The sequence below is a fragment of the Musca domestica genome, unplaced genomic scaffold (genome assembly GCF_030504385.1).
Source record: "Musca domestica strain aabys unplaced genomic scaffold, Musca_domestica.polishedcontigs.V.1.1 172, whole genome shotgun sequence".
Classification (NCBI taxonomy): domain Eukaryota; kingdom Metazoa; phylum Arthropoda; class Insecta; order Diptera; family Muscidae; genus Musca; species Musca domestica.
The window spans coordinates 1,154,961-1,178,411 of NW_026712232.1; the positions used below are offsets into that span (position 1 = coordinate 1,154,961).

The 23,451-nt window shown below is 38.7% G+C and overlaps 2 protein-coding genes across 5 annotated transcripts in view; one reads left to right on the top strand and one right to left on the bottom strand.

The window, feature by feature from the left end:
• The window catches only part of LOC101901235 (uncharacterized), a 187,548-nt gene that overhangs the window by 82,935 nt on the left and 81,162 nt on the right, over positions 1–23,451 (top strand). The window contains exon 12 of the transcript XR_009341914.1: positions 19,581–19,706. The gene's annotated coding sequence lies outside the window, so the exon portion shown is untranslated. The remainder of the gene's footprint in view (positions 1–19,580; positions 19,707–23,451) is intronic.
• LOC101891791 (transcription factor sem-2) overlaps positions 1–23,451 on the bottom strand; it is an 89,863-nt gene that overhangs the window by 11,393 nt on the left and 55,019 nt on the right. The window contains exons 1-3 of one of the 4 annotated variants that reach the window (XM_020040126.2): positions 22,188–23,026; positions 6,456–7,243; positions 6,217–6,380 (exon numbers count right to left, since the gene is read on the bottom strand). In XM_020040126.2, coding sequence (XP_019895685.1) covers positions 6,217–6,380; positions 6,456–7,159 — 868 coding nt within the window. In that variant the 5' untranslated portion in view covers positions 7,160–7,243; positions 22,188–23,026. Of the gene's footprint in view, positions 1–6,216; positions 6,381–6,455; positions 7,244–21,424; positions 21,625–22,187; positions 23,027–23,451 lie in introns of those variants that run through there. The other 3 variants (XM_005177220.4, XM_059120753.1, XM_059120752.1) reach the window with 3 other exon arrangements.

Sequence of the window (23,451 nt, forward strand, 5' to 3'; positions counted from 1 at the left end):
CAGCGGCCGGAAACAAGAGAAATAACAAACTCTAAAATCCAATTGTTACTCGGGCACGCTGGATGTGGAAGCTTTTTGTGGAATTGGAAACGTTGTTGCGACGATGGTTACGATACTATGCTCTCGCCTCGGCTGAGTGAGTGGTGGGCTTGCCAGGCAAAGTGTTTCCTGGCTCCATATCGCACTCGTTATGTTGTTGCCATTACCAGTTACAAATGGAATAATAGCGTCCGCACGGCGTACGGCAACTGACAGCGACCGAGGAGGCTGGCGCAACCGTTAGCGTCTTTTGTTCGGAATTTTTGATTAGGAAATTAAATCATATTTATCTGAAGTGGTCTATCAACCGCAAAAATAGAAAATGTATCCAGCTTGAATGCCACACACGCAGGCACAGGGAACAATATACAAACACACACATTCATACACACACACACACACACACAGAAATCATTAAGGATACTTTTAATTTGTGTCAACCATTTTCGGTTGCCGTTTTGAAAGTCTTCCCCCATCGAAACGCAATGGTACCACCGCCTTGAAAGGCGCGGGTGCCGGTGCGTCCCCGTGGTTTGGTGTGCTGTGTGCTCGTACTCAGTCGCTTTGAGGTTGTCATTGTCTGCAATTCGCTCGCTAGCTCGCCAGAGACGAATGTAAAACCTTTTAAGTTCGCCATTGTTTTCTATTTTTAATTAATTTGCTTGCTTGTCGTTGACTTTTTTCTGCGAAGTCACTCTTTTCCAGTACAACTCTTTTTGTTTTGTGTCGTTCCGATCCATTGTTGTCGTTGCCATTATCGTCCTTGCAAGAAGCCAGAATACGAAGCACAGGACATGCAACAACAGCCCCCACACAAAAGCTGCATGTTTGTTGTTAAGTTCCTTTTTTCATTCTTTCTTTCCCCCCCCCCCCCCATTTATGTCGTAGAGCTGCTGTCCTGTTGGCAACGCGCAAGCAATCAGTGCGGAAATACGAAGAAGCAGTACGAAGTCAGACCATCTAAACTTGCCAGGGTCCGAACAATGAATATACAAACACACACACACTCTTTCAGCCACACATACATACATAGATCTCTTCGTGTTTTGTGTTTGTGCTCAACTGCACATCAATTCATTCGTGATTAATTATAATTGTTGTTATTGTTATCGATGCTGTCTCCGTCATTGTCGCACAAAGGCGACCCAGCACAATGTATTACGTACTTATGTGCACTGCACTACCATACACAGCGTCACGCATGTGGCTCTGTGTAATATCGCACACGTGAATATGCTACATTGGAATACAACGACTACTGTCTCGCGAAACATCGACTGTTTTCGAAAGCCTGAACTGGACATTTGCGATACACATTACTCCCGTCTCGGGTCTTTTCGAGGTCTAAGATGTGCTACAGTCGACTGCCCTTTCTCGCACATTTGTTCGATACGTGTTACAGTTTCCGATGCACAAAAGCCCCTGCTACGCATTCGTGTGTGTGGAAACCCTGCTTTCGAAAACTGAACTGTCGACCCTTTTTCGTCACTGGTTTCTTCTTTTTATGCAACTCAACCAAGATTTTTTCGAATTTTACTGCCGAGTTTTCTAAAATTTTGCATTTCGTGTTTTCAGTCGATTGCTGCAAAGCAATTTCTTTTATGATCCCCCGCTTCAGATGGTTTGTCCTAACATTGAAGTTTGCTAGTGGAATATATTCATTTATCAGAGTTTCGTCGGATTGAAAAGAGTGATACAATTACCTGTACAACTATAAAACCACCAAGACATTACACTTTGCGACATGACACTACACAATATAATCCATGCAGAGATTAATAACTATTCTTAAGAAAGAACTGTACTAATAGGTTCAAAATTAGGTATGAAATCAAGGTATGATAGTGAAACCGATAGATTTTATATTTTTTATTTGCCCGGCTTAACATGACAAACTAATTTATTCTTATTTTCAATCTTTTCAATCAAATGAAAATTGTTAAGGAAATATCCGAATTAAGTTGTAATCAAAATGCGTATTACTACTTGTGTATGTGTGTATGGACCAAAATGACACTTTGGGCAATATCGCTCCACTCCTTCTGGTACCTACCCCACAAAAAATCGAAATTTTCAAAAAATATATATTTTTTTTGCACTGAAAGAGAACCACTAATCCGATTTTGCTCCAACTAATATATTTGTGTCAGTTCTCGGTCAGGTGCAAAAATGGATAATATCGGTACGCCTCCCCACAAAGGCTAAAAATTTTGAATAATTACAACTCTTATAAAATGTAATGTGTAAGAGTCCAATTGCCTTCAAATTACACACATCCCAATATTTTTATCAACCCAAGATCTCTTTGCCAAGATTTCTTTTGCTAACTGCCCCCTCTCTTTCAAATATATCCAAATAATAATTTTAAATAAGCATCCAACTCTCTTCAAATTTCACACATACAAACATTTTTGCTAATACAATGTCTGTTGTGAAGATGATATATGTCTGCGAACCCCTTCTGACACCTCACTCACAAAGGGTCACAATTTTCAATACTTTTATCTGTGAAACAAGACGGCGATTTTTTACAACTTGCTATATCTAAATACTTCTCTCAACCAGAAACCTGAGGCGAATATGGAATTTATAATTTCCCATAAATTGGATATAAATGTTCGATTTTCTTGTAACTTTGCCCTTACCAATATTTTTATATGCATTAGATGATGCATGAAAATGGAATACTTCGATCGACTATACCTGATACCTCACGCACACATTAACATTTTCTGGAAACTATCACATGTGTCATGTAAAGTGAGGGAAGGTACAAATATATTCCAAACCTGGCACGTCGCACTATTAATATCATATTTATTTAGGTCCGATACGAAATGGACAATATTTACCATTCCTTTAGAACCCACTTCTAGAGAGTCAACAATTTGGATAATCATAACAGAAGCCGAAATATATTTAAATAATCGAACAATGGCTGAGGGTATACGGCTGTCGGCACAACCGATTGATACTTTTTAACTTGTTTTGAATAGAAATATAGACTTTTCATTCATTATACGTGTTTTTTGTTTATATATTCTAAACCAATGCAACAAGGTGTTTTGTTTATTTCATAATAATGACATTACAATCCATGCAGGCAGACCTCTTTATTTGCCAAAGTTTCCAAAATCTTCATTGTACCATGGTTACAGCCCATCATATCGGTATCGCCCGAATTTCCGTATTTTGCATTTCTACGGCCGAAATACAAGTAATTTCGCTTTTGCGTTTTTCGAGGGTAGGGAACCTCCTGTCAACAGGCACTTTTCCGCATAGCTCCAAAATAACATCACTCCATAATTTTAAAGCCTTTGACTACGATTTCTGACCGATTTCCTTGGTCCGATTTCAAGTTTTTGAATGAAACATGCTCGATGCTTCTATTTTCAAAGTTTTCTTTTACCTCATGGTAGGTGGAGTCAAAAGTTCGTGCCGCCTTCTTTAGTTCTTAAATCATAACTGTCCTTAAAAGAAGTTATTTTTGAAAAGGCTAATTTCCTAAGGGGAAAATTGTTTATAACTGCTCTCCCCAGAACTGCAGGAATATACGATGTTTACTACGATAACCGATCTTCCCTTTAAGATATCGATATACCTTGCACGATATGCATAGAGCAAATAATTGTTACAATTAGTTGAGTATTGAATATTATTGAATATAAATGTCCTTGCTTCAGTTTTTATAGCGAAGTTTGTTGTTGAGGTAGAACACAACCACTATGCATTTACGTTCATTGTTATTAAAGAAAACATGCATTTTGTCGCGTCTTTGCAAATTTCTCTCTCTCTCTCTCTTTTGCTCTCTCTCTCTCTGACATATAAAAGCATGCTGGTCAGAAATAATGCATTTTTGATTTGTTGAATTGGCCGCGATGCTGGAGTTGATCAACTATTTGAGGATAAATGTGATTTAAACTTCTAAATTCTACAATTTAATGGAAATGTTATTGAAGGGCAAACCTTCATGTTCTGCTCCAACGATTGCGCGTTTCAAGATATGAAATAATTCAATTTTGGTGCTTTTTAAGCAAATTAATTTATTTTAAGTGAGAAATTAATATTCCCAAAATAACCAGCTCCATTTACATCTTCAGCACGAAATATGTGGAGATGTGTATGTGTGACTTCTATCTTTGTTATAACAGTGCCGCATTTTGAATTCAGCTACGAAGTGTTTATGTGCGCTTGCTTTGTAGACATTAGGGTGTGCTGCTAAAATTGATGTAGCACTGAATATCTAGCTAAAACAATTCCATATACTTTCCAACATGCGCAGAAGAATATTACTCATATTTCGATATTTTGGAAAGAATAATGTTTGCATTTTGTGTTGATATTGTGACCAATCCGTGGCGTTGCATTCATTTTTCGCGATCTTCTCTAAATCTTCTCTAAATTCAAATACTGTGAGAATGAAATAAACAAAAGAAGCATTTGTTGTTAGTAAATCTCAAGTTTCCAGACTCTAGTATTTTGTAAATTTAATGAACACAATTTGGAGACTAGTCAAATTGTGTGCTTCGGTCACAAAGGGTACAACGTTGTGCACAATCTATTTTCGCAGCTTAATTTTGCGAGCGTCCTATTTTCAGTTAAGGCGACATTGCAAATAATTGCGTGCGCAACAATTGTCTCAACAGTTTATTATTCATCCATTTAATTATTTTATTATTCTAGTCCCCATTTTTGCAATGCGCAATGCAATGGCGTTGCCTCTACGCAAATATTTGATTTAAACTTCTACAACTGATGGGTAAAAATTGAAAAAAAAAAAAAAAAAAAAAAAAAATCAAAACATTTTGATCTTTCGTTCAACCGAGAGACAACTTCGTACGAGTGTGGCTTGCATAAGGCATGATTCTTTGACTTACGGAAATGTGAAATGACAACAAATATTTTCTTCATGATGCTTTTCATTTCACATTTCCATCGATGAAGACCTCGTTCTAAGCAGGGTGTAAAATTCTACGAGATTTTACTCTCCACTGTCGAAAAGGTATAGTGCGCAGATTTTCGAAATCAGTGTTCTTTGTGATCAAAGGAATATGATATGAACACAAAACTCCTTCAAAGTAGATATAAACATATATTTTTAATGGATTTTTCGCTTTTATTTGTCGGATAGTGTCGAACAAGCTACGGGACAAGCCAGTGTATGCATGCATACATTTGCCTAATTTAAGCAAGTTTTCGGGCTGGTGGTTCTGATGTGAGTGTTTTGTTTAAGAAAGTTGAAAAGATGCAGGAATCGTTATCCTTTGTTATGTTAAAATAAAAAGTTACATCGGACCGGCACGGAGGGGAGGAGAGGTGGGTGGGACGTGTGTGCTGTTCGTACTGGGGTGGGTGTGTAGGAAGTATCGACGCCGAAAGCAAATAATAAAATAGTTAATACAGCACCAAGGACACGTGTCTCATGACGCACCAACAATGGGACAGGGACTGGATTCAGAGAACTATTGTTGTGCGGATACAAGAGAAATTGAATAGAAATTGAATTAAAATTTTTAAGAGTCGTGATTGACAAAATTGCGGTGGGACAAAAAGATACGTTGGAACGCACGCGGCGTCTATTTTCTCATTTCGATAAATCTGGGATTAGGTTTGGCAAACTACTTAGGTATGCAACTGGTTGAGAGAGCTGGTCCTGTTCGGCTGATACGCGTACTGCAATTCACGATGAGCTGACACAGATTGCGTAAGACGAGGCGTGAATAGCATACTCGACCATGGACGATATCGACAACCAGTAATCAACCCTTCAGTCGTCAGTCGCCCTTTCATATGTGCGCGAATAGCTAGTGGATTAGCCGAGGCACTGTCTATTGAAGGGGCTTCGTTGTTTGACAGCCCCTGTCATCTTTGACACACAGACGTTAAACAGTGACAGCATGCGATCTTGTCATCTAATCATCTAACGGGAATGTAAATGGAAATCAATTGTTCTGTGGCCTCCTGCAGTGACCCGAATGGCGTTCGTATTGCCGTTAATCGCCCGTTGCCAGCCACCAAACGGTGGGTGGGTGGCTTCCCATTTTAATTTCGAAATGACAAACACACAACCACCGATTATGGCTTTCGGTTTGAGGCAGTCGCAACAAATGACAATCTACGCAAAGACCACAGCTACATACGGATTAATATTGCCTAACTATTCGAGCGGGTACTTACCTAAGCGTTTGGATATTTCGGAATTGTGCATTTTTGGATTGTCCTGGGCAATTTTGCGGCGTTGTAGGCGAGACCAGACCATGAACGCGTTCATTGGACGTTTGATATGTTCCTCGTTTTGTCGTTTCGTTGTGTTCTGTATCATCAGACTGAAGAAAACATCGCTAGAAACATGAGAGGGGTGAATGAGGCAGAAATAACTACTTGGGAAGGCTGAAATTCGCAACGGATGCACTTACCTGGCACTGCCGCCAGTATTCATCAGGGAACCCATGTTCTGGTGTAGATTTGTCATTTGTGATGTCTGCGAAGTGTGGTGCAGGTGGGCTGCGGCAGCGGCAGCCATAGCGGAGGTATTTGACGACGAAATCGCTGACGATGTCGCCGAGGATGGACCGGACGGGGTTTCCCCTGCAATGTGGTTGTGGACGAGATTATTGGGCAGGTGTGCCGTCAAATGGTCGCCCGGCCTGAGCGGTAGTGCTCTCCCTGAGCCAGCCAGGGAATGGGAATGCACCGAGGCGGAACTGTTGTGGTGCAAAGATCCTCCGCCTTGCAGGTGGGTCGTGTGGTGAGCGTGATGCAGTATATAATTATGGGCGGGGGATATTTGCTGATTGCTTTGCGATACCGCAGGAATGTTCGCCACTGTGTTGGTGCCAGAGGACAACGTTGTGGACGGCGAGGTTGTGTGCTGGCTCTGCAAACCGCACAGGGAGTTTAGCGAGAGGTGACCGTTGCTGCCCTGCTGAATGGTCGCTTGGTTATTGTGATGATGGTGGTGATGCACTGCGGCCGCCAGTTGTTCGATGTGACTTCCGGCTGCTGCACCGACAGTCGAGCTATTGCCAAAATGGTTCGAGAGTGTCTGACCCGACGATATGGAAAGTGGATGCGCTATGGATATCCCAGATAGTGAAATCGATGGAATATGTTCCATCATTCTGTGCGCAGAAGCACCTTGTCAGTCTTCTCTAATAGACACCTTGCTGCGCAGTCCAAAGTTCGGATTCTCTGTGGCCCAACACTGCAAACAAAAGAGTAAGAAAAACAAAAACAATGGGTCAAATCATGTCCACAACTTGGCATTCAACGGCGTGTCAGTAAACAGAGTTGTCGATCTTTTAATTGCCTTCAATTTGTCATTCTTCCAATCCCCCCCCCCCCCCCCCCCCTCTCTCTAACAAAGCCTAGCCCCCGGCATAGGAAGAAGTGTGCGTTAAACAGAAAACAAATACGACCAATCCGCCACTGATTTATGACCCAGGCTTATTAACATAACAAAGCGACACCTCTGCTTCACACCAGCAAAGGCCTGGAACGTTTGTCTTTTGTTAAGCGAGGCACAACAAGCGCAAAATGATCGCCAACTAGCACTGATTTATAAAACCCCATTCCTAAATCAGTATGAGGTTTGACAAAACTTTCAAAATATGTTGATAACACGCTGTAATCTAATCTCAAATCCTTTTAAACCACCACTTTGTCATCGAGCCCCCACAATAGGCCCTCTCATCCATACTAATTATTATTAATTGTCATTTCACGACCCAACACCATTCGTTCGAAGCCAAAACAAACAGCGACACATCGACATCGGTGTGTCAGTTTGCTGTGTCTAGAGTATGGCGACAACCTCAGCCATCTGTCCCAGTAACCTGTTCATGCCTATCTGATCATGCTCACCAAAACGTAAGAGCTGTCAAGACATATTTTTAAGCCGACGTAAACTTAATTTTCTGACGGAACCACTTACGCTCAGACACACAGAAACAATCACAAAAATTTGAATCGTTCCCTACCGGAAAGCAGAGTCCGATTCGAAGGATCAGAAAGGAGCCTTGATTTGATAGTTGTGACCAAGAAAACCTCGACATTTAACGGTACCATTAGGTCGTATTATTCGTTGATCTTAATGAGGTTACTTTCCTTGTGTGTGTGTTCAAAATATGGCAAAGTTACTGTAGGGAGCATAAAACCTCAAGCTGGAGTTATTTTAACCCAAGACAGAAAACTGTAAAGATTGGACAAAATGCACATTGCCTTCTAATGTCTCGATCAAGCAATAGATGGTCGGCGACATGCCAAAAATGCATTAACAAATATGTTATTCTGACCTATCTCATTATATGCCTTTGTATTCAACCACCAAAAATATTCTTTCAAAAACTTTTATTATTTGGTAGGTTTACCTTTATTATTTGGACGTACGTATGCTATGTCGGAAAAGCATGCCATATACGTCAGAATTTCTGACAGACCATCTATGTTTAATGCTATGTTCTCATTGCACTTTTAATCATGTTGTTCGCTCTCAGAATTAGGTACACGAATTAACCCGTTTATACGGCATGATTCGTAATTCATAGTAAAATGATTCCTTTTTTCAAAAATTTTGTCCGTTTATTTTAATGGCAATTTATTCGAAAATATATGGAATTCTCACACATATGAATAGAAAAGATTGTTGTTTCTATTCTATTCTCATTCGTGTTTTCAACTTTTTGTGTAAATGTTGACCAAGGCCTATGTAAGGTCGGTCAGGAAGCGAATTGGTAAAAAATACAGCTCTGTCTGTTAATTTTAATGTCAATTTTTTAAACCTACCAAATAATAAGAGTTTTTGAAAGAATATTTTTGGTGGTTGAATACAAAGGCATATAATGAGATAGGTCAGAATAACATATTTGTTAATGCATTTTTGGCATGTCGCCGACCATCTATTGCTTGATCGAGACATTAGAAGGCAATGTGCATTTTGTCCAATCTTTACAGTTTTCTGTCTTGGGTTAAAATAACTCCAGCTAGAGGTTTTATGCTCCCTACAGTAACTTTGCCATATTTTGAAGACACACACAAGGAAAGTAACCTCATTAAGATCAACGAATAATACGACCTTAACGTTTACCAACCAACTTGGAAAGTATTATGTGGGATATTATAGTATTTTAGAAGTTTATGACATTTTATACCTTTTCTTTCTTTTATACCTTTTATACTGGTATATGACGTTTACAACTTTCGACAGTCGAAAACCTAAAAAACTGTCAAACAGACCATATCTGACTTTAAAGAACTTTAACTATCTTGCCAAATATTAATAATTAGGCTATTGTCCATGCTTTCTATAAATTGAACAACACCCAATTTTGGAGGTAGTCATTGCCTTCTTCTGTATGCTCTGAACACTTCGACGTTGTTATGTGGTGATATCTGGAAGAGAATATCGTCGCGAAAATATTCTGGAGGGTGTATGAATGCCTTGGGCACGCAAACATTTTGGTCGCAGATCTTGGACATTCCAGCAGGACTCTGTACCATCGCACTCAGCACGCGGCACCCAAAAATGGTTACAAAATGAGGTTCCTCGCTTCATTTCCAGCGCACAATGGCCACCAAAATCTCCGGATACCATTCCGTTGGACTATTGTGTCTGGAGTAATTTGCAACGCAAGGTTGGCACCAAAAATACCAAAGTGTCGATCACCTCAAGCCAGCGCTTCGCCGGGAATGGGCCAAAATACCGCAGAGCAACATTCGGGCAGCGTGTGACGGTTTCATTGGCCGTTTGAAGGCCATAATTCGTGCCAACGGTGACCAATTCGAACAAATTTAAACTTATTCTAAAATTTGAATCCGACACTTTATGCTTACATTCAATCAAATTAAAAAAAAAAAACAAATTATGGCGTTTGACTTTGTTGCAGTTTTTTATCACTCTGTATGAATAATTTATAGGTATAACATAACCTCCGCCACAAAGGGTCAACATTTTGAATAATTTTATCTCTCATAAAATGCATAAAAATCATACCTCCCACACAGAAGTCGGCATTCTGATACATGGTATTTTCCTCTTGGTTTTGTTTTTCTTTGTTGGCAATTAACAAATTTGTGCGCAATTAACAATTTCGCCTGGATAAAAATAAAAAATGTCATTAAAATTAACAGACAGAGCTGTATTTTTTACCAATTCGCTTCCTGACCGACCGTACATAGGCCTTGGTCAATATTTACACAAAAAGTTGAAAACATGAATGAGAATAGAATAGAAACAACAATCTCTTCTATTCACATTTGTGAGAATTTCATATACTTTCGAATAAATTGCCATTAAAATAAACGGACAAATCATGCCGTATAAACGGGTTAATTCAGAGCATACAGAAGTCGTTGCTTTAAATTCTACCTGGCAAACGTTACTCCATTCTGCCTTCGACATTTCATCCTTTGGAAATGAAAAAAATGTACGCCTTCCTGGAACTTTTCAAATTCACAAAATTTCTTGTTTATTTATAATTCATATAGATTTGTCTTCAAGTTCCTTTAATAATTTTAATTATTTCGAAATTTTTTTGACAAGAACGTCACAATTTTGTTTTTTTAATTCAAAATATATTTTGACATAAAACTTAGTAGTCAGATGGTCCTACTGGCCGACCTTAAATAGGCCTTGATGTTGAAATTTTGAACATATTTTTGGATTTTTCTATTTTTAAATTCGGCTGGAGAGACACTTGTCAAACATTTTTTCTGCCGATACACACCTTTTTAAAATATTGCCTCTTTTGTGTAAAGATAGGACAAGACAGAGTCAAAATATGGTAACCCTGTGAAAATACCTCTGTTGTTACGATATCATAACGACATAGTTACCAATGCTAACTGATTTAAACCGCTAAGGCAATATGCAAATTTTCGGGAAGGCCTATGGAATAGAATTTTTAAAACCAAAATTTTGGATTTTTCAAATTTTTATTTGTTATCCGTGTCTCTATTTGTAGTTTTTATATTAACATGTCTCTGCCATGAGCTGTTACTCTATGTATTGTAGTCGAAAACTATTTGCTCCAAATGCATTTTGTCTAGTCTTTAACATTTTAGGTCTTTGCTTTTGTTTCCAGTTTTCTGTGCAAATTTCAACTCGTGAACAAAACGCGCACCTCGGATGAGGGATAAAACCAAATTTACTTTCGTTTGAATGTACATACGCCATTCAACATTGTAGTTTTCATAGTGTTTACCACTACTCTTTCTACAAAATATTGGTCCTTCTGCTGTATGTCGATAAGACACCGTTACGCATGTGCTTTTCAATGTTTATACCCTCCACCTTGGGAAGTATATATATTCATAATCAGCATAAAATTCTAAGTAGATTTAACGATGTCCGTCTGTCTGTCTGTTGAAATCACGATACAGCCCACATTATTTGACGTAGAGCGCTAAAATTTATCAGAGTTATTTGCATTGTGTCTAGGATGGTTGGTATTGAAAATGAGATATATCGGTCCACGTTCTAGTATAGTCCCCATATAACGGTACCTCCCGATATTCGGTATTTTGATGACTCATGCCACATTTTTTCACGGATTTGTCTGCAAATTGGTATTTGTGGGTCATAACGGGTCCCTGAGCGTGTGGCAAAACATTGCATGTATAGGTCCACGTTGTGGTATAGCCCCCATATGATGGTAACTCCCGATATTCGGTATTTTAGTTTTTTTGTCACATTTTTTCACGGATTTGTCTAAAATTGGTATTTGTGGGTAATAATGGTTTCCAGCTCCGGTGGCGAAACATTGCATGTATGGGTCCATGATTTGGTATAGCCCCCATATAACAGTACCTCCCGATATTCGGTATTTTGATGGTTTTTGCAACCTTTTTTTCACGGATTTGTCTGAAAATTGGTATTTGTTGGTCATAATGGGTTCCAGCTTCGATGGCGAAACATTGCATGCATGGGTCCATGATTTGATATAGCCCCCATATAACGGTACATCCCGATATTCGGTATTTTGATGGTTTTTGCCACATTTTTTCACTGATTTGTCTAAAAATTGGTATTTGTGGGTCATAATGGGTCCTAGTTCGTGTGGCGAAACATTGTAATTATAGGTCCACGTTTTGGTGTAGTCCCCATTTAACGGTACCTCCCGATATTCGGCATTTGAATGGTTTTTGCTACATTTCTTCTAATGTTTCTTTTACCCTAAGGTGGAGGGTATTGAAAGTTTGGCCCGGCCGAACTTAATGTTTTTTTTACTTGTTTGATTTAACTAAATAAATTGAGGAAACTTGTTTGGAATAGAGCTTTCTTTCACATTCACCTTTGTATCCATGGCTCAATAAAAAAAAGTTGCTCAACTTGAAAGAAACTAGAAAAATGCAACTCTGTACTGGAGTCCTACAGTGTCAAATTGACTTTTAAATACGCAACAGTTGGTTCTGTTTATTTTTCATTTTTTAACAAAATTCTTATATTGGGAAAAAACCCCGCGAAACAAGCATGGGAAATTGGGGTTATTCCACAAGATTGAATCTTAAATAGTATGACAATGCCGTTATATCCCAAACTTGTGCAATTAACGTCGAAAATAGGCATTTATTTCTCAACCGAATTTGAAATAATTTCAAATTATTGTATTTTTTATTCAAAACAATACACACATATACACAAAATGTGTATATGTATATGTTTTGACAGCATAAGGGCACCAAAAGAAAGAAATATTTAGGGGGCAGCTTTGTTCTACCTTCTGCAATTGTGCCATGCTTCTATCGACATGCAGAAGCGGACCCACATTTCATAATATATCCTGACTTAGATTAGGCGAGTTCACTTGCGACGATTTTTGTCGCTCTCTCTCTCTTAAACTTGTCGGTTGCACCTATGCAAGGCAATTCGGAACATTTCTTCTTTTTTAACAATGACTTTTCTGGCATTGCTGCTTTACTTTAGATAAAGAAAAACAAAACACTATCGATGTACTTGTGTTTTACAACAATTATCCATTTACTCCTTCGATTGTTTATTAATAATCCATTAGCAGCTGACATTTCAATACAAAAAAGAACGCAATAGAATTTGAGAGAAAATTGACAGTACCCACAATTTTTTTCAAATATTTTCTATTACACGCAGAGACTTGTTTCGTGTAAATAGGGACTATATTCAAATATTTTTAAATGACATCCACCTTAGGTATGTCGAACGAAAATCCATGCCAAAGACAACACCAATTCGAAGTGTGTATTTACCTCTAAACCAATCAAGTTACGAGAAGCCATAGAACGATATTGACTGAAATCCGGCAAGAAAAACTCACTTAGTTTATAATTAAAAAATGTTTTATTTAGTGGCATAACTAATTAAAACTGATTGAAAAATAACTCCATTGTCAACATAACCTTTACTAAATCGATTGTGAGTTACTGAGCATTATTAGAGAGTTGTTATAATATCCTTGTCACACGTGGCAATGAGAGGCAGTAGAAAAGGAAGGGCAGTAGCCAAATTATTCCACATCAAAAAATGCAGGGTTGCTTTTGGATCACATTCCCAAAACTAAAAACAACGAGGTCACCTAGGATGCTTCTGTTATGAAATCTGTTCAAAATCGACCCTTGCTGATAGAAACTAGATTTTTGGATCTATCGCAAAACCCAAGATACAAATGGTGTATATGCTCTTACAACGTCAGGGGTCTCTTGGATGAAACACCAAAAGAGACGAGGAGATGCGAAAGGAGCGCACCACCACCATCCCCTCTCCTTTAATTGACATATATCGACACTCCATTTGGCTGGATAACGCATAACTAACGGATGACGCGATGGCGACTGGACACACTCGTAACGGCAGTTCGAATTACGTATTGTTTGCACATGTCGCCGGCATATGTTTGCTTTGCCCCACTCCACTTGGCTGTGCTTGGTATTCATGGGTCTGCTCAAACGATGACCCATGTTAATGCTGCCAATGCGGCGGAAAGGGGTGGCACTTTGCCGCAGTCACTCCACAAGTCCTTGATCGAATGTTTGGCTGACTGGTCCATTGTGTTCTATTTGGAATTGCTTTTGTTGGCCCTTTTCAATCCCTTCGATGCCTTTGTTGTTGGCTTTGTTAAGTTGTTAAATACACTTGAGATGGATTAAATGAAGTAAGTGTTTAAGACACAGTTTACAGTTTGAATAGTTGCCGATAATAGCCCTGGGCCAGCTGGCTGACTGCTGGACAAACAAGCTAGCAAGTTGGCATTTGGAAATGTTGTTTCTGGCATTGAAGTGACAATGCCAAAGATGCCAACAATTGGATTCTAATGATGCCCATTGTGGCCTGAAGAGGAAGAAAAACGTTATGAATACTGTCATAGCCGTTGATGGAGCGCTAACCTGATAAGGGGCACCAGATCTATTGATTTTCATGAGTGTGTGTCGCAAAGGAATAGCTCGTCAGTCAGCTCTGCCCCATTATTTCGGTCAAATCGGCATTGATGAAGTGCGAACCCAAATGTGTGAGGGGACAGGGGACAGGAGACAATTATGAATGACCACTCCAGTGATAAACATATTCCGAACGACGATACCTGGTGGTTTTAATCCTTATTAAGTGCCACATGTTCACCATGCATACACACAGACACACTCGCGCACCTACCTAATAAGGAGCTACATTGTAGGGCTGCGACTTGCCTCGTTCCCATGTAGAACTGTCACATCCGCAAGCGCAAGGGAACGAACGGCAAGCCATGGGCCTACAGTAGTGCATCCTGCTGTTATCAAATGGGTTTACAAATTGTTCTTACACCCTTGTCCGTTGCATTCACACACTTTGCAATTCAAACTTTTATAGCCTGTCGTGGGGAATTATGTCCACGTTGGGTCATCCTGAACTCGTTCCTGCACTGAGCGAAATGCCGAAGAGGCAACTGCAACGATATACACACACGTACAAATGGTTTTCCGGGAGACATCAGTGGTTGGTTCCATGCTGTCTGCCAATGTATGCCGCTGTCGCAGCTGCCGCCGCCGTAGTCGCTGTTCCTAGCCATTCGCATGGACACTGACACTCAGCCATGCCTGGCATCGCATATCACAACTTCACGACACCGAAGCTCCGTCGATCGGACGGTAGGATGGACGCAGTTGAAACTCCGCGTTAATAGATATCATCGTGAATATTTATAACTTCACAGCTAAATTACACATTCATCTGCACTCGGTCAGAGCGGCTCACTAAGAGCTTCGGAGGCTAATCCTTAAGCAGGTCTGACAACGAGCAGAGGGACGCGCGTATTTGAGGCCACAGTAGGAGCAAATTGCCTCAAGTCACTTGACACATGAACAAATATTTTCTGTATAAATGTGTTTGGTTTAAATAAAAAGATCCGGACACAAAGGCAACAAAAGCTGCTGGTCTCTAGCTCAGTTTGGGGCTGACAAACAAGAATTATGATCGGCTTAGCCACATGCTGAGCCGCTTATTCGTGTTGCATTCAGCAAACATCCCAAAGGCATTCAGGCCCAGACAGACAATCACAGTCCGACATACAAACACTGGCAGACAACTAGCCCCTGATATGGAGTGAGCTGCACAGGCGACTCCACGAAGTTGGTTCTGCTGTGGCATCGCTTCCATGTCGTTCAATGTCCCAGTCGATGGCTGTTACCATTGCTGCCGAATGTGCCGGGCAGCAGAGTGTCAATTTCCCATCACCCGTTGAATCATTTTGTTCGCTTAATCGCTGGCCGTGTCTTGCTTAAATTAAATCGCCATGTGATTTCATTTTCGCGCTCCTTTGTACGGAATGCCTCCTAATGTTTTTCAGGGCATAATTCGCGAGCTTCCACACTCGTTAGCAGGGACGTTGGCTACACTTTTACCCAACTGCATATTTACGATGGCAGCAATCGATCGCACCGAAACGAAAAATAGGACGAGTAACTGCCACTTTAACGAAGTTAGATGCCTCTACAATGGCATAAATAAAAGATGGCCATCATTTGATTGCAGAACCATAAATAGACTAGAAGAATCTTCTCAGAAATGGAAAAATGAAATGTAAAACAGAGAATGGTATGTAGGGACATCAGGAGTGAATAGCTGCCATCCTTCCGTTTTGGTCTTATCCATTCTCAGGACAAATTTTTAGGACATTTTCTAAGCACCCCGACCACTTTGTTTCCCCGAATCTCTATGACAACGGCAGCAAAAGTCCTTTGAAACGGGGTGGATTGGAGACCATTTTTACATGATAATTTAAGTTTATTGCTTCACTCGTCAGTTTAATCTACCCACAGCTGCAAAAAAGGACCTCCTCCAAAAATGTTTTCAGGACTCTTACATATATATTGGTAATTTAAAAAGTAAACTAGTCTGAGTAGCTAAAACAGCTTTGTGACCATATTTTAGTTATTTTATTTAAAAAAATCGATGAACATAGCAACTCCTTTCGTCGAATATGCCTTTAGAAGAAAAACAATAATTAAACACATAAAAAATTAACGACCTGAAAGCGCTTCAACGGACACCAAGGGAAACGCTTCGCTATACATTTCTAATTTTGTGAAGAGAGAGATAAAATCAGCCAAAATCTGAGCACCTCTCTGAAGCTCAGTTAAGGTCGACTATCCTACCTGCCTAGCATCAAAATGCAACGTTGATAACAGTTTTCGAGAGCGACTGGTGATTTTGTTCTTCAAATTTGCCGTGTTTTAAGCATTGAATCCATTTTATATTTAACAAATCAGCGGAGACAAAACTGATGGTTTCTTTCGAATTAATTACGTTTAGAGTCGCTTTATTAGGAAGCGGAACCCGCGGACCCACTTACTCATTGGAGAGCATGACAAATGTCATCGCTATCAACTGTATATTTAAGCTTCCTTATGACATATAATATTAATTCACTGGATTTACAAAATTCACTAGGTGTAAAAAATTCGGAGAACTGTAAGCGAACTATTACTTCCCCTAATTTAAATACATATAAAATAAAATATTGGATAACGTTTCCATACATTGTCTGTCTATAATACTAACGAATTCTATCGATTTTTATGACTCCGTCTGTGATGTTTGACATTGTTCTTCATTCATTGTTTCAAAGCCGTTTCAACACTTATCCCTTAATTAATTAGTTTTTATCCAGATATGTTGAGTCCTTTGCCAGATAAATCTTGTAAAATGTATGTATCGGAGAGGACATGCATTTAAACCATGGTAGGCAATGAGAAAAATAACAAGTAAGCAAAAGCTATAGTAGTGCGGGGCCGACTATATGATACCCTACAACACTACAATATGTTAAAAGCCCCCTTATGCCTACGGTTAAATTTAATCTAATGGTCAACCAAAATACTAGACTTCTTCGATGTCCTTAACATTATTCTCAGACATGTCGATTCGCTTCAATTGTGTAATCAGGAATTTTTTTCTGTTTTTGGTTCATTTGAACACCTAACTATTTTGCGATCATCTCCAAAAGCAAGAGGCCACTCTGTATCTCCAAATTTAGACTCATCTACATGATTTGCTTGTCTACGATATTTGTATGGTATTTTTTCACACAAAAGTAGTGGTCCATTCTACCCGCTATTCTAAACTCTAACTTCATGCGAGATTTCGTGTCCTTTGGATTCTATTTGTGACCTTTATAACGGCTGCAAAATCAGGAACATTTTTAGTTGTTGGTCCATTTCAACCCCTAAATACATTGCGGACATCTTTGAAAACAATAGGCCTAACCCTTCTGAGCCTAACCCTACTTTTTTCGTGAGGATAATTGCAATCTATATCTATCTATATATAATAACCCCAACTTGTGTTGTAAAATGAAAAAATATTATAAAATGTATTCTTCAATATTATAAGTCAAAATGAAAAAATCGCATGCGATAAAGAATATGAAAAAATAAAAAAAATGTCACAAGATACTACAAAATCCATATTAACATCATTATTGACATCTTTTTATGCGATTTTTTTAGATTTTATTCTTTTACACCAAGAGGACATTCTGAATTGACTAAATTTGTCAAAATCGGTGAAGCCATTCTTGAGGCATAAGCATTTTAGCTAACATTCCCTTCCTTTGTATATATGTATTGTATATATTCCGCTATATATATATATCCGATATATTTACTATCGGTATCTACGTAACGGTCAGAATTGACCTGTTCGTCTTTTTATGATTTTGCCGGGATTAAAAATATTCGCGGTTTAATGGAAATTCTACTTTTATTTAACATAAATGTTATGGCCTATTTCACCCACTAAATATTACCCGATGACCACCAAAATTGGAAGGCTTCTGCCCAGCCCTAAGCTCTAGAACCATATCAACTTCCGCTTCGATTGGTCTATAAATGCGACCTGTAGAGCAGCTGCAAAATCAGGAAATTTTTCAGTTTTTGGTCCATTTCAACCCCTAGATATTATGCGATCATCTCCAAAACAAATAGAGTTCTATTCTGTCACTATCCCCACCTCCATTCTTAATTTCGTGAAGATCGGGCCATAATTGCGACCTGTAGAGTGATTACAAATTAACATGGACAGACGGACAGACGGACGGACGTACATACATAGCTAGATCGACTCAGCTCGGCGAGCTAGGAAGATCCATATATACTTTCCTATGTAGGAAACCAATATTTCGAGGTGTTACATAATTTTTGGGCCAATCAAACTTATAATACCCCCAACACATAGTGTTGTAGGGTATAAAAACAAATTGCATCATTGTATCGTGAGTACGCCAGCAGGCCTAAATGTAACTTTTGCCGATTAAAAAGTCGTTAAAATTTATTTTCCAATTGTAACAAAAACAAACAAAAGAAATTTTTGAAATATAAAAAATGAGTCAGCTTGTTTAAAAGTTACAGCAGGGCAGCAGGTATCATAATATTAGACGTTTTACTCAAAAAACTCAGCAAATATTTGGGAGCCACATGAGTCGGATAACTCGTTAAAAAGCAATGTAACAATTGGGAAAATGTTAATAGTTTGTGTGGAGGTACCAGCAGAAGCGGACCCACATTTCCCTTCTTCACACTAGAAATATTGTGGATAGAAATATTACAACCTGCGAAGTTTTAAGGAAATCAGGAAATTATTTCGCATTTAGAAGAGTTATGAAAATCCAAAATTAGATACTTTTGTAGGCTAGGCCCGAAACGAGTTAACCTTCTTTCCTTCACAGCAAATGATCTCTACCCTCTGTAGAGATAAGACTCTTGTAACAGTTATAATGCAGCACATTAAGGAAAACAAAAACACAGTCGCATCAAGGTATGTGGAACAACCACAGCTTTTTATATATTCTTCTTTAAATCTGCCAAATTTTTAAAAATTCTGATTTAGTGTATTCAAGTCGCAGAGGACGTAAATGTAAGATTGTAAAATGCAACAGAACTCTTGTTCAAGGCAGACAAGCAATTGCTATCCAGACAATCAAGTTTTTTTTTGAGTTCCTTTACTTTTTTCGTCTGGAAGTGAAAGCTCCTTTTACCTGTTGCCCTTCTGTCGAAAATTGGTTTATGTTTCAAAAATAAAAATTTGCTTATATTTCTAGAAATGATTGCCTCTGTTGGTTTTGGATTTTAAACAAAAAAAGTGTGAATGGGTTTGACGGAAATATCAACCTAATCCGCAAAAGGTTGCGTGATGCCACATACGATTTGGAACTTCCAGGAAATAGGTAAGTGCATTACTACAAGTTGTTTTTTACCCAACATCAAAAGTAACACCTCGAAATATTGGTTCAAGACCCACAATTTTACATAAGGATCTATCTATCTCGCCGAAATGAGTCGAATCATCTATATGTGTCCATTTTAATTTGTAATCACTACATGTCACAGTTATGACCCGAACCTGCCCTAAGTCAGGGTTAGAATAGAAGCCTTTAGTGATTGAGATGGACCAAAGACAGTTTTTTTTAGATTTGGCCGTCTCTCTACAGGACAATCGACGCAGATTTTTGTATGGGGTTAGAGTTTAGACACAGGATAATATATGTGTTTAAGTGTTGTGAATGAACGAATGATATTTTTTGATTGCCTAACTTGAACGAAACCAAAATTTGCCTATAGAAAAAAGCTCGTTTAGTTCACCTACGTACAAAGACCAAAAGTTTTGCTTGTCTGCAAATTGTAGAAAAATAAGTTTGCTGAACAGGCTATGTCATAACATGGGCTACTACAACATAATTTGAACAGACTGACACTAGACGATATTTGTCTACACCTCAATTGTCCTATGGATTACAACAGTCACATGTGGCTAGATAGACAAATACATTTACACTATATACACTTGATAGTTCTCCAATAAGTGTTAAGAGAAGCTACAAGCTACTTCATAGGTAAAAAAAGTATCACATTACACACAGATCTAAAAGACCCCAATACTACTTAAGGTCACTTATTGGTAACATCCTACACATATTCAACTAGAGATTTTACATACAAAACATTTGTGGCACCTTTTGGAAAGTTATGAAGAATGCACAGTGGCCACCAAGAGAGTGGGATTCCCTAACTTATTTCTTGAGTTACCGACAAAAATCGGCAAACTTAAAATGACTATAATTTCCGTAAATAAAGACATTTTTCGACTAGATTGCATCAAAATAAAATAGTCGCTAAGTCTTGCCTATAGCAGCAGTGCTGGCAACTTTAATTTAGAATTTTTATACCCTCCACCGTAGTATGGAGGGTATATTAAGTTTGTCATTCCGTTTGTAACACCTCGAAATATACATTTTAGACCCTACAAAGTATATAAGAATATATATATATCAGCATAAAATTCTATGTCGATTTAGCGATGTCCGTCCGTCTGTCTGTCTGTGGAAATCACTCTAGCTTCCGAACGAATTGAAGTAGATTGATAAAATTTTACTCAAATGTATTTTATGTCTGTAGGACTTTTGGCATTGAAAATGGGCAATTTTTACTATTTTAGCGACATTATTCACCGGAATTGTTTCAAATTTGTTATTTGAAGTTCGTAATGGATACTACAACCTAAGACAGAAAATTGTCTGTGCAGGTCCACGTCTTCGTATAACCCCCCTATAACGATACCTCCGGATATTCGGTATTTTGATGATTTTAGCGACATTATTCACCGGAATTGTTTCAAATTTGTTATTTCAAGTTCGTGATGGATACTACAGCTTAAGACAGAAAATTGTCTGTGCAGGCCCACGTCTCCGTATAGCCCCCACATAACGGTACCTCCCGATATTCGGTATCGGTGTTGAGTAGTTTCAAATTACGTATTTAGAGTTCGTAATGGGAACTACAGTCTGTGACAGAAAATTGTCTATACAAGTCCAGGTCTTCGTATAGGCCCCATATATCACTACCTCCCTATATTCGGTATTTTGCCGATTTTAGGTACAATACTCACCCAAATTGTTTGAAATGACGTATTTGAAGTTCGTAATGGATGCTACAGCCTGTAACAGAAAATTGTCTATGCAGGTCCACGTCTTCGCATAGCCCCCATATAACGGTACCTCCCTATATACGCTATTTTGATGATTTTAGCTACTTTATTCACTGTTTTTTTTTAAGTTTCGAATTTGAATATGGTAATGGCTTATAAAAAACAATGTCTATGTAGGTCCATGTCGTATAGATCCCAATATAACGGCTATATTCAGTATTTTTAAGATTTTAACGGATTTTATTTTTTGAAAGTTTCCAAATTCATTCCAAATGGTGGAGTGTATTCAAAGTTCTTGTTGTTATTAATAATTTTGTGTCTTAATTTTACCGACGAGTTAAAGATCCCACTCCTGCTTTTATGTTCGAGAATTGTTCACATTTAATAATACATTCTAAAATCAGAGTATTTTCATTTATTCAAGAAATTCGATATGCAGAATTGGTAATGGATTGTTTATTAGTTAAATTAAGAAGAAATTTTGACCAATATGGCGATGTGGATATTGCATCTGCAATGTTACGTGTAATTCCCAATATAACGTGCATGACCTTATGTCGCTATTATTTTTATCCCCCATTTCGTGAGTAAACCAATCAGAAGTATGCCTCTCGCTGTAAACCAAATAAATTTGTTGTCTTAAAGATTTATCCGCGTTTAAAATAGGATTCAGATTTGACCTATTAAACCATTTGTTTAAACCCCGTCTCATTGCGATGTGTACCTTCAGGTTCTGGGTGGTGATTGTCATTTAATTGGCTAAAGAGGAACCAGCCGATGAAACTTTAATATATTTGTCATCAATACTCACGACAGATTGAGTGACATCGCCAGAGGTAGTCGCACCAGAGGATGGATATGTTAAGCGTTGAAATCAATATTATAGCTCCGTTGTAATTTAAGAGTGAAAATTCTATGTCTGTAATTTTTTTTTTTTTTTAATTTCGAAAAGCTTTTTCTCAGTTGATAGCTTCAAGGTGTTGAACTTGAATAGCCTTTTGTTTTTGTTTTTGTTTTTTTTTTTTCTTTTTAATTTTTCAATTTATTTGGATTGGGCGGAAATCTTGATATTTGTTGTCACTTGATCAAATTGCTAACATTTCGAGGGAACTATTGCCTCAAAGGTATGCCGTCGGCGACATTATTGACACATTCACCGTCAAACCGATCACTCACAACCAGCGGACACGGTTATTTATTGGATTTGTGTATGTAATGGAATCAATCGCGTAATTCGGCGTTTTCCATCTGTTCCGAGGAGTAGAGTGGGGTGGTGTACACAATTCCCTTGAACACCACAAAGTATTGACTTTTAAAGTAATTCTATTTGGATGAAGAACAGCTTGCACAGCTAGCGATGCCCTCAAACGACACGAATTAAGCGATCAAAGTTGATAGTGCGTCTAAACGCGCGCGATTTCCGACGATACTAAGAAAATATGCAAACTTTGCTGTAAACAACTCTGCATACTGGTGGATCTGAACGTGCCCGTTCGTGTGAGTGCTGAACATACATATGAAGGTATTTGTTGTTGGCGGCTGGCCAATGTGTGTTGTGTAGCTCTTCACGAAAATGGCGTGAGACCAAGCAGGCTATGGATGAACGTCGCTAGCCCCGCAGTGGCCCCCAAGACATAAGCAAATGATGGTGGAGCTGAGTCCAGCTGAGATGAGATTGTGATCTCTGCTGAAGAAACGGTAGTCGTCAAATAAAACGAGGGCCGAGTACGAGAGAAAAGAATCAGAACCAATCGCCTGCGGAGAGGAGACATATCAACGGAGACACATGTAAATTGGAGCATTCGCTAGACAGTCGACGCACATTTAAGACATGGGCATGTCCAGAGTGCAGAGTGGCACTCAGTGCTTGCATGGCGTTGCAATCGAGGCGCACATGCAGTTCGAGCGCACACAAACAATGCCCTGGCGTGCTCACAAAAGTTACCCTTGGCTGGTTGTGTGTTGTGCGTGCTTCAGCAGACAAGAAA